The 12267-nt window shown below is 47.4% G+C and overlaps 2 protein-coding genes across 2 annotated transcripts in view; both read right to left on the bottom strand.

Annotated features, from left to right (window-relative positions):
• The window catches only part of IPO9 (importin 9), a 49278-nt gene extending 41666 nt beyond the window's left edge, over positions 1–7612 (bottom strand). Inside the window, exon 1 of the mRNA XM_009320377.1 lies at positions 7567–7612. Within this exon, the coding sequence (XP_009318652.1) occupies positions 7567–7612 (46 nt within the window). The remainder of the gene's footprint in view (positions 1–7566) is intronic.
• Positions 7613–8389: 777 nt separating this feature from the next.
• Positions 8390–12267, bottom strand: part of KDM5B (lysine (K)-specific demethylase 5B) — a 45506-nt gene continuing 41628 nt past the window's right edge. The window contains exons 24-26 of the mRNA XM_009320378.1: positions 10768–10922; positions 9904–10230; positions 8390–9224 (exon numbers count right to left, since the gene is read on the bottom strand). Of these exons, the coding sequence (XP_009318653.1) occupies positions 9087–9224; positions 9904–10230; positions 10768–10922 (620 nt within the window). The 3' untranslated portion in view covers positions 8390–9086. The remainder of the gene's footprint in view (positions 9225–9903; positions 10231–10767; positions 10923–12267) is intronic.

The following is a 12267-nucleotide window of genomic DNA, read 5'->3' on the forward strand; positions in this document are numbered from 1 at the left end:
GGGAGCCCGGACGTTGCCTCGGCGCCACGCGGGCCCCGGCGGACCCCGGAGCGTGAGTCTGAGAGGCCCCTTGGTGCTTCAGGGCCGAGCGTCTCAGAGCCGGGGAGTTCCTGTCATGGCGGGAGCCAGGGGTCAGTCAGAGCCCGGGGAAAGCGTTTAGTCCCTCAGACCGCCTTTTCCCACGCGTGTCAGCGGCGAGCTCCCACCGTGAGCCTTGAGGAGCCCTCAGGAGCTGGGTGAGGCCGTTCAGCGTCTGGGGGGTCTTGCGCTGAAGGGCCAGATGCAGCCACCTGGGCCGAACCAGCATAGTTTTGCTTTTAAATGGTGTGAAGGTCGCCCTTGGGCGTGAGGGCTCCTTGCAAAGGCATTGGGATGGTGGCACATAAAAAGGTTTGCGTCCTTCCCTTGCTTCTGCACATGATTTATGTGCAGAAGCCGTGAGGGGATGGGTGGTGGCACTGTCTCAAGGCAGCACTTTTACAGGGCACCGTGACAGTCCTCTGGCTCGGAGCAGCTTGAGCAGAAGGGACGGGGCCGACCCTGCAAGCGGCTTTGCTCCCGTCCCCGAGGTGGGCAGCCTGTCTGTGACAGCAGAGGAGGAGGCTCAGGCTACAGGCGTGCTGCTCCAGGGCAGAGCTGGAAGGTAAATTAAGCCTCAAGTTCTTGATTCAGGTTTGAGTAGTGCTTAACGTGATGCTCAGGGGAAGCAAAATTAAGTGGGCTACTGTCACTATGCGTGAGTCCGGAACAAGGCAGCTGTAGATGGCCTTGAGCTGTGAGCAAAACGAAAGCCACACGTACGCAGGGGAGCAAAGTACTGCTCTGTTTCCATCTCTAACTGTTTATTTAGGAAGTTTAAGCAATTTTACAAATCATTACAAGTACCAAAAAGCAGTATTAACACATAGAAAATAGGCTTCTTACATGAGGGATGGTGATGGAGCTGTGTTTTGGCACGGTGCTACCAGGTCTGAGTAAGTAGGTCCCACACGCTTTGGAGCATGGTGCTTCTGGGGATTTTTCTGAACAGAGTGGCTATTCGGTCATTAACTCCTCTGCAGCAAGACCCCCAGGAGTATGACAGCGATTTGTATGTAAACACAGTCCAGTACCAGGGGGGAGCCTGGGAAGCAGGACAGAAACAGCAGTCATGTTAACTAATCCCCGTGCTGCCTCTGGCTGCATTATGCATTTTTAACTCCTTCCCTACAGCTCTCTTATGACTTAGACTCCCTCCAGCCTGGGGGAACTTCTCCTTCCAGAGGAAGCCTGCCGTTATGCTGGTCGCTGTGAGCGACTGTTTTCCTTGCCCACAAACACTTTCTGCTTGAAAGCTACTTGAGGGTTATGAAGCGATTACTTGGTAATAGATGTGCTACCATTAGAAGTATGGTTTTCAGTCTTGTCCTGGTGCTATTTAATAATTAAGCATGCCTCATCACTTGTGCACAAGGCTTGTTCCCATCCTAGAGACATCCTTTCCCCATCCACCCATCACTCTTTTTGTGTGTTTTGTTATATTCCAAGCCAGCTTTGCTGACCTCTTCCGAGCTGGAGTCCGTTCCTCTGGGATAACGTGTCCAGTCACATTCTCTCCCACCAATATATTTTTAAACGTTCTCGTCAAGAGTGATGTAAGCAAATGCTCCTATAAATCATGCATGTAGCTTTTGCAACCTGAGTTCAAGATTTTCTCTACAAGTAGAAAGAGCAACTCGAGATACTACAGAAACACAAGACTGGGTTCAGCACCCTACAGCCACAGTTCGGAGGCGAGTGTCCCGCTGCACACCAGCGCTGCCACCCATCCTGCAGCCCCACAGCCGCCCTGTTCCTGCCTCGCTCCAGCCCTTCCCTTCTGCCAGCACAAGGGCCGGATAGCCAAACTGCTGACCGGACAGGAACCCCGTTTTAGTTAGCACTAATCCACGTCCCCTGCGAGAGCGGGAGCGGGAGCGCCTTCCTTTGGCCCAGCCCTTACGCTGGCTGGGGCCCTTCCTGTGACCGCCCCAGCTCTGCCTGGGGTCTTCCTGCATGGTCTCTCTGCCTGGGCAGGGACAGCTCTTCAGAGGGTCGCTTCACATCCGAAACAGGCAGTCAGCGGAGGTAGCATGAACTGCTCTCCAGAAGCTTCTCTGTGCTTACACTAAATGCTGTCCGGACAGCTGCAGTTAGGTGAAATCAATCCACCATGACACTTAGTTATAAAAATGTCCCCCGCACCATGAAGTTAGATTTTCTTCTGCAAAAGTTAGGGAAGTTCAGGTGATGGACCCCGTCTTTCCCCCTAAACTGAACAGGACCGGGGCATGGGCTCAGGCAATGCCCAGCACTCCCCGCGTCCCGTGCCAAGCCACGCTCTCCCTGGCAGTGGCAGGCAGGCTGGGGACAGCAGAGGTCATTCCCAATCATCGGCGCAGGCACCACCAATTTAGGTTGGTATTTCTGAGGGGAGAAGAACAGACTTCAGCCACGCCGCTCGCACCCAGAGGCAGAGACTGGGCCTTGGCACTTAACAGCACGGCCAGGGTGTGCACATCCCCCTGTCCCTCCGGGCTGCCCCGGTCATTGCTAGCGCCAGAGTTCTCTACAAGGTGAATAAAGATTATTTTTCTCTCTTGTTCTTCCCAATCCAAAATACTGCTTCTACCGGAGGAAAAAAATACATATTTATACAGAGTGTAACTTCTGCTCGCCCAGGGTCATCTGCTCATCTGTGCACTGTCCTAGTATTTTGGTTTAGTGGAAAAAAAAAGTGAATTCCTACTGCACAAAAATCAGTGAGACAGGCCTGGGACTATCACATGAGACTCTGCTGGCACCCTGTGCTGGCTGGCAAACATCAGAACCGACATGTCTGTGCAAGTATTTGCGATCATTTTTGTCCCTTCTTGACAATCAGAACTGTTTCCTCTGCGCTTATTAACACTTTGCAGAAAATGAGGATGCAGTTTAGGGAGAGGAGAGGTATCCCAGAGCAATGCTTGTCTAGCCCATAATCCTTCTTTTTGCTCAAGTGACCGTACAACTGCTCTAAATGCTCCAACTTGTCCTTCCATATTTGTGGAAATTATATTTGTTTGAATCTTCCAGGCTTTTTCAGGTTTGAACTCCCATCTGTTTTGTACATTGCATGGTCTTTTCACAGGTTTTCTGCATAGATGCTTCCTGCAGAGCCAGCAAACTTAGAGCTCGCCTTTCAAGTGCCATGCATTTTGCCTCAAAGCCAAACGGGTTCTGACATTTATCATTTCTTTTGACATGCTTTAGGGAAGAAAGTTCAGTCACCACAAAGAATTATATTCTTAGCATTAAAAGATATTTTATGATGAACTTGTTTCCTCCTGTGATGTTTCAACTCATGGGCAAGGCACACAAGCCCTTGAGCTCCCCTGTGGACCCGGGCCAAGGAAGACCCCACAGAAAGACGTTGCAGCTGACATGGGACTGTTGTAACCAGCAAAAGTCCTCCAAGAGAAATCGGGGCCAGCACAAGGAACAGGCGGAGCATCAGCCCGAACTACAAGGCATTATCCGGGGGCATTACATGGTACGTGCCTGACCCTTCCCCACTTGGTTAAAATTTAACTCCAGGCAGCAACAAGGACATGAAACCCCAAAAGCCCAACAGACACTGAAGCAGCCCAAACACCCGACAAATACTGGTTCGTCCTTAACAAGCCCTGGGTGATGGAGATGCTCTTCGAGCGAATTGCATGTTCTGTAGACAAGGAGCTACTGTTTTTACTACTTTTTATAAAATATTTATACATTTTTAGATGCCGAGCTTACACAGATTTCAGGAAGCAAGCACACATGCATAAAATCTGTCCCAGTATTGTGATTAAACAGCCAAGTACCTTTAAAAACGTTGCTGTAAGTAGTAGGATTAACAAATGTTTCAAAACTTGAAAAACTGAGGTACATAAGGTACCTTCATGAAGCTGCACTGCTTTTAATTTAGGGTATGTCAGTATTTCTTTTCAACGACGTTTCAGCACACCTTCCTCTCTCAGTTCTTGGAATTTTGGACCCAGCAGCATATCGCATCATCACACATGCTTTTCCATAAAATATTTGTTCCTTCTACCCAAGATCTTTTTACTGGAACCCGCTGATACCATTTTTGTCTGCCTCGAATAGAAGCTGAGCGTTGAACCTGCAGTACTATTAATCTAATGTGACTGCTTTATCTCCTCTTCCAGACATAGCTTTTATTTTTATTGATGCTCCTCTTGGTGTGGGGCTGTTGCCTTCAGAGACTGACACGTTTATGTCCTAGAGGAGAACTCTCAATATGCGTCTTGTTCACTTCTGAAGAAACGATAAGCTATTTTTCAAGGCTGTACCTCAACCCTTCTCTTGGAAAAGCACATTCATTTCTAGACTCAGCTGGAAGAGTCATCTCAGCTCCTTAATGTTGCTTCCAGGTAGCTGCTGCCTGTGTGTGTATTCTGGAGACCCTTCCTTCCTAAATCCCGTGTGACACGTAGTCACGTCCTACAAACACATCTCCTCCTGCGGACAGAGCAGCCAAAACACTCATCGTTGCTCTTCTCTTTGTTGATCTGTTGTCTGCCCTGGTAGGGATCTGGCCTACAGCTGAGTCCCTCACTGTAACTCCCTTTTCCCTGAAGTGTGCTAATGCTTAAACAATCCTCCACGCATCACAGTCAGCTGTAACACAAAACAGCTTCTGTGTCGAGCTGTAAAATTAACTGTGTTTGTTATTGCATTGTTTACTTGAATATATATGTATTTAGTCAGTATTAGACATCCCCCCCATCCCCATCCTTGTGTCGGGCTAACAAATGACTGCTGAAGTCCCACAATGCACAAAGACCACATTTCAGTTCTGGTTTTCCCCTCTGGGTGCCATTTAATACGTAAACACACGACTCCACAGCTGTGAAGGGAACATTCCCTCTCCCTGAATCAGTTCTGTTTGTATACCCAAATTTCAACTGTATACAAAATATCAGGGACTGATGTGTTGTCCCTAAGAAATTACATCCTTTTCTGTATCTGGAACTCGTTTTAACCCCTGAACAGCATACCTTTTGTTGTGGTTTAACCCCAGTTGGCAACGAACGGTAGAGCACGAGACTCTTAATCTCAGGGTTGTGGGTTCGAGCCCCACGTTGGCTGCCAAAATTGTCTTCTCACCCCAAAGAAGAGGTCTCAGCACAGACCATCACCCAGAAGGTGCTGGGGAAGGGAAGGACTGGATGAGACAAGAAGTTTATACCAGATCCTCGGCATGCTCTTTTCTCCCAACGTACTTTGTTCCACCCGTTTTTGTCTTTGCTGGTGGCCAGTCGGGCTGACCACTGATCACACCAACAGTGCAATTCCAGCAGCGGTTCCTGCCTGTGGAAAATAAATCCTGTGTATGCATTACCGGGGTCTGAGTAGAGAAAACGGATGGCACGTGAGGTGGTATAAGAAGATGGTGAAGAAAACCAGCACCACTTCCGACACCTTCATTTAGCAAGTGCTGACACAACTGCCTAAAATCTCTTTTGCCACCTTCAGAAGAAGCTTTCTGCAGAGATCCGAGGCTGCAGATCCACACCGATGCCCGGCCACCACTGTGGACCAGAGCACACGGTGACCAATCTGGTTACCATCGTTTCCAATCGTCCTCCAAAGCTGCCTACCTTCTGCCTTTGGTTCTCAGCTCTCAGGTCGGAGTCCTGGAAAGACCAATTCAAACAATTTAGGAACTTTGCAGCTGGGTGCTGGAAATACGCACCAACGGCCCCAGCAGCGTGGGCTTCAGTTTAAAGACCAGAAGCACGTGGAACCAAACCCTTGTCTCTCCTTCAGATCAATTATCTTATTGGTGCTGTGTGACCACAACCGATGCAGCTGGGCATGTATTAGTCTGTTCTGATGCTCCTCGGGTGGCACGAGAAAGCGTGCATCAAGCAGATTAACGGTGGCACAACAAATATGATCCCGACGTCTGATGGACGGTACAGGCAGGCTTTAAATAAAAGCAGATTTTTCAGCCTCGAATCCACAGGTAGGGTAACTAATTTGACTTTTGTCCTATTTTATGATTAAACTAATGTAGAGGCCATAAACTATTCTTTATTAAATAAAGAATTAGGATCTGAGCAATCTAGGGAGGTTGACGTACTTGGTTGCTTCACTCTACAAAAAATTAAAAAAAGGAAGCAGAATGGGGTGGGAAAGTCTTTTTTGTTTTGCTTGTTTTGGTTTATCCTCTGGAAATCTAGGATGGACAAGAAGCGGGGTGAAAGGGATGGCTGATCCTCGCAGACCCTGCTGCTGAGCGTGTTCTGCCCTCATCATCTTCCCTGATGAGGAATGTGCAAGGGATGCTCACGGAAGAGCCCGCCCTGAAGCAAACAGCACATCTCTCGCTTATTTAGTTTGACAAAGTCAAAACCCGACCTAGTCCAGCCTGAAGTATCCCCATGGGGATGAAATCCAACAGGCACAGCCCCGTGGCGCAGCAGGCACTACCACCTCCGCAGCAACCTCCAGCCACTCGTTCCTGAGGTCGCAATTCCAGCAGGAAATAAAACGCAAATCCTTAAGGAGACATCCCGGACTGTAGGCGTAGGTCACCCAGGGACCGGGTTTTCCGTTTCTTGAAAATTTTCAAGCAAAGATGTGGTAATTTCCAAAACATCACGCTCCAATTGTACTGCATTCATTAATCCTGATGAGGAATTTTTTTGTCAGGACCACAAAGGTCTCCTGGCCCCTACAGTCCACAAAATGACAACTTTCCCTTGGTCCTATACCGAATCATCATGCTAAACTTAATTGCATCGTATTTCCTCTAGCACTTTTTGGTAAACAGCCATTTCTTCAATGGAAAAAAAAAAATAAAAGGGATACTGTGAGAGAAACTTTTGTAATGTTTTCGGCTACATCAAAACACTGTGCAAGCTCTTTCTATTTCAAGTTTGTTCGTCTGCCCCCTTTAAAAGGAAGTTATTACAGATCAGGTTTTTTTCCACAGCTCGGACTGTTATCTTAATGTTGCACAAAGACTTCTTCCAAAAAAAAAAAAACCACAAAACATCCTTTTGGCAGGTACAGTAAATAAAAAAGACAAGTCACCCTATGGAAGCATATACACATTCAACTAACGTTCGTGTGGTCAGTACACCACACCCCCACACCAGCCATTTTAGACAAATCATCTATATCCGGCTGAAGATTCTCTAACAGTTAAAAATCAACATGAGACTAAAAAGCATACTCAATGTTAAAAAAAAACAACCCAAACCACCAGACCCCAGACCAAACCCCCTGGGAAATCTAACTCCTGCACAGTTCTGATTCCACGCAGAGATCCACCACGTCACTATCGGCCACATACGGCTGGAAGGCTTTGCCCCACGCCCAGAGACTCTGCGCACTTCTGCCCGTGGGAAAAGGTCTAAAACCAGCAGGGAAAAATTTACCAGCAAATTCCTCTCGATGATGAACGGAGGGAATACCACCACCACCACATTTTTGGTGATGACATGATGTTGCAAGGAGAGCGCTCTCTCCGACACAAAGATCTCCTAGACCTCCCACCTTCCAGGGCTCCAGAAGTTCCACCTTTGGCAGGCCACGGAGCCATACCACTGTCACCAGGCCACTTCCAAAGGAGCAACAACTATATTCTGCATTAGCAATTGCTCTCCAAAGGATTTCGGGTGTAGCCCCACATGGAGTGCCTGGCGGGCTTAAACAAACGACCTCTCCTCCCCAGAGGTCTAGTCCCCTCTGAGGCAGCACCGCTATGCCATCACCTGCACTGCCCCTTCCTACCCCCAGGCTAAGGTCCCTGAACAGTCTTTGATAGAATCGTAACCAGTCCAGAAATTTCCTCATTCCTCATTCCTAAATGCAAGCAGAAGCAGCTGAAAGGAGTCTGCCCGTGGCCAGGCAGAGTGCTCCGTGGAGCACCCGCACGTGTCCTGCTGCAACGCAGACTGCGGGGAAAGTCTCTCCTTCCGAAGCCAGCTGGACAAGGCTGGCAGAAGGAGCTGCCCCACACCTTGGCCTCCTGCGTGAATTCCCCATTCCCGCCCCTGTCAAATCACAAATTGTAGTTTCTACTTTTTATTCACCCAACCTGTAAATAGTTTCAGTTTTGGAAAAGCTTTGCAAAAGACTTGAGAAAGTGTGGGATGGTTTTTTTTTTTTGGTGTGAATAACATTTTGATCTGCATCCTCCTTCCAAACTTGAATATACAAGTAAGGTAAGAAAATATCACGGCTTTTGCATTTCTTGTTTTAAAGGTGGATTTCTCTTGAGTAAGAGAACTCATCGATGCAATCAGTATCGACCCAGAGGGAAATGAAGCTGCATTTCAAGCTCTCTAAAAACACCAACATTTAATTTTATAACATAACCAGGGGTTTATTCCACAATATAAACTGCAACATTTGATACAAGCTACCCAAAAAAGGAGAAAGCCAAAATACAGCTGTGGCAATTACTTTACAGAGCTTTTTTTTTTTTCCTGTCTTCTACATCACTGGGCTGTCAGTGACACTAGGATCTAACATTTGCTTTCTGTACATCAACCAATGCTAGAAGCAACACGCTGTTCAGAATTGTCATTCCAGTCACTGAAACCAGACATAGAAGTTATTGCTCAGATAAATAAACCTAGTCTACGAAAAACAAAGTGGAAAAAAACTAAAGTCTCCAAAGAGTTAACAGAGTAAACAGGGATCTCCTCAAAAGAGGATTTATTGGAAAATTCGTGGTGCAGGTTTTTTTGCACCTAAACCAAGCTGAATTAAATACGCCGGCAAATCCCAGAGAGGTAATTTAATGCTGTACAATAAAAGGTGCATGTTTCAAATACCTTCCAAATTGGTGGAAACCCCTGCTAAACAGTCAGCATCTCAAACCTCAACAACCACAAACAGATCAAGGGAAAATACAAAAGTGTCAAAAATTGTTTTGAGTTCTGGAAAATGATCCCATAAGGATAGAAGTAGCACCATTTGCAATCTCGTTCTTAAACCAGCCCCTGTGGCTTTATTGGAAAACTCTGATAACCTTCTTTACTCAAGTCCTGAATGGTTTATGGGGAGTTTTACTTCCGATATTGAGAGTCCTTCCCAGTGCAGCTGATGCAGATGTAGTCCTCCTTCTCTGCCATTTCTGGAGAGATGCCCACACACACCTGGTGGAACCACTGGTTGCAGCTGCCGTCGCACTGGACCCAATCCACCTGGGGAAGAACAGACACACTGGTGTTCAGAGAAGGACCAAGCAAATACAGCATCCGTTAGTCATTTCCGGGCACTTAATCTATTTAAATGAGTGCGAAATGTCCCATTCTACAGCTGGCTAGTGCTGGATGTTCCGCTCACGCTCACTGTTCTCTGGACTCCTGCAGTCCTGCTCCTCTGAAGCTGAGAAGGGCACACTTCCCTTATCCCTCCTGTTGCTTTCCCACCTATAGCAAGATCATGGACGGCAACTTCACCACAGCCCTCCCAGGCACCTGGGGATGACCCTCTTCTCCATTTTCCCGTAGGGATGGGCCTGTGCAGAGCTCCAAGGCACTGCCCCCGTCCACAGAAAGGCTGCAGCCCACAAGGCCTATCTACACCCTTAGTTCAAGAGCACAGATGAAAACAGTGTCTGCGCAGACCCCCCTCCTCCTCCCGATTCCATGCAGATGTTTTGATGTCCACCTGCCCTCCCCAGCCCCAGCTGCATGGCTGCTCTTGGAGAAGGTGGGAAGGATCGTTACTAAACGTGTCCCAGCAGTGGCAGACACTGTCTCCGGGTTACTAAGTGCCGCACGCTCTCTTTGTACACAGTACTTCGTAGTCAAACGGTTTCAGGGCAGCTGACCTAGATCCCAGCACTCAGTACAGCACAGCGGGTCTGCCTCTACTGACCTCATCTCCCTCAGGCTGGAGACAATTCACAGCAGGGCAGATGGCATCTTCATCCTCAGAGTCCTCCTGCTCAGAGAATGACGTGTCTGAGGGAAGCAAGTGGCTTTCACTGGAACGCTGCATCTCAAAGAGACGCTCCCGCTCTCTCTCCAGTTTGTTAGTGCAGAGATCCTTTGAGTGATTGAGTTTCAGTTTCTTCTTTTTGGGTGTTCTTATTTTTTTTACTCTTGCTCTCTTCTCATCATAGAAGCTCTCTCTCTCAAAACGCCGCTTTAGTTTTCTCTCCATGTAACTAATTCCATCCTTTCTTCCTCGGCAACACTCATTCTGTTGGAAAGATATTTTGGCAAAATCGTAAGTATGCAACTAACGCTCATTACCCTCTTATTACATACTCTGCTTTTAGGAATAGGCTTAAGTAAAAGTGCAGAGTTTGGCAGAGTGCTGGCTTTTCAGCAGAAGCGGGATGTGTAAGGGGAGCAAAGGGTAGGGTCACACTCCAGTGACAGAATTTATGGAAAAAAAGATTCTCATTTCCTGCCTCCAAGTCCACTGCTTCAGAGGCAGCTCTCTTGGAAAGCCTCTTAAACACAGGACAAGAGTCAAATTAGGATAGATGTATTTAAAATACAGACAGTGACCACAAAAAACAGATTCAAATTGCAAAAATGCATTAGGCCACAAATTATATTCAATAGTTTGTAACAAATTCATTAAGTTACCAACTTCTTGACCCCTTTTGAACGAGGAAAGTATATTTTCGTGGAAGTACAGACACAGACACAAACCTCTTTGTAGAGCTTTGGAGGGCTCTGCCTGAACCCATAAGTGACCCCAATCTCATTGCTGCTGCCAGACACTTGCCTTTTCATTTGTCGGTCCAACGGATGACCTCTGCTCTGTTTGCAAAACAGGGCTTTGCTTTGTGAATAGGATCTGGTACAGCTCCTGTATTTCAGGCAGAGAAACCTGTAGCAGCTGGGCTTCCATCATCAGCTCATCCAGCTCTGTGCTAATGACTATTATGAAAGACAGGGAGAGAGGAGAAAAGGAATTCTTCAGTGTCAGCACTGACGAGAACTGCACAGATAATGAAAATTCTTCTCTAGTAGCACATAAAAAAAAAATAACTGTGAAAGACTTTTCAAAATCTGCAACTGTATGAATTAATTCTTATCTGTTCCCTCTTCACTGCTCATTTTTAACAGCAGGGTTAAAAAGAAAGATAAAGGCTTGCACAGAAGTTACTGCACTGTGGCTCAGTACCCTTCCAGGCTTGCATTTCTTGCTGGTTCGAGGATAAGCAATTGCCATCATCCTTGGCAATTTCTCCTGCTTCTGAACCTGCAAGAAGTGTGCTGATCCCCTCACTACGTGACAAGTGGGTAAGGTGAACACACAGAGTGAAATCCGTAAGTGAAGCCAAGAGAGGAGAGGAAGAAAAGCTGAGAGGATGAGCCTCGCACAGCTGAGTCCTGCTGTGCAGTCACCACCTACTGCTGCGATCGAGCTTACCAAACCTGCATTGGGCTCTTGAAATAGTCACAGCCAGGGGAAGTCAAAATCATTGTGTAAGTAGCAGCTTTTTAATATAGTACTCAGTACAACTCAAATACAGCCGGACAGCTAAACCTGGTTGTACAAAGGACTGCCTTGTTTGACTTTAACTAACGTTAAACTGAAGTTAAGTGTCTCGTGTAAAATTAGTATGGACTAAGCTGCACTGACTTGAAAACATGAAGATAAGGCTAGACCTGTATCCCTGGAGCATTATGCATCAGGAGGAAAGAGACGATAAATGCTTCTTTTACAGTCATAAAATGATGCAATTTATAGCATGTCTGTGTTAGTCCAGTAAACACAAAGTCTGAGCTAGGAAGCAGCAGAACCGGCGCTGAGTGACCTGGAGCTGAGCAGCAGCCACAGCAGCTAAGAAAACTCTCAAGTCTCTGCCACTCTGTGACAGTTGTGCCGCAGCAAAATTTACGTGGGCTCGTGTCCTATGGATTAAGTACCCTGTGCTCTCCAGCACTACTTCCCCACGTTGTTCCCATCCAGCTCCTACAATTTCAACAGTCTCCCCCCTCCCCTCTCCTCTCCCATCCGCCTCCCCTCCTGCAGCCCGTTTGGCTGGCCACAGCCCACTGCGTGCTGTGCACGTGGGACGGGGCCAGCTCTCGGCTGACACTTCTCCTACCGCGCCACATCTTTTCATTACATGTGGGAAATTTGTATCGTTGAGAAGTTTAAGTTCCAAAGCTGCTGAGTGGATGGAGAAGCAACCAGACGCACCGCACAGTCACGTGCCTCCCTGCCTTGGCCATCTCCTGTTGACCAGGACACCCTCTCTTCTCCTCCAAACAC

This window comes from Pygoscelis adeliae, unplaced genomic scaffold (assembly GCF_000699105.1).
Source record: "Pygoscelis adeliae isolate BGI_AS28 unplaced genomic scaffold, ASM69910v1 Scaffold343, whole genome shotgun sequence".
NCBI lineage: Eukaryota > Metazoa > Chordata > Aves > Sphenisciformes > Spheniscidae > Pygoscelis > Pygoscelis adeliae.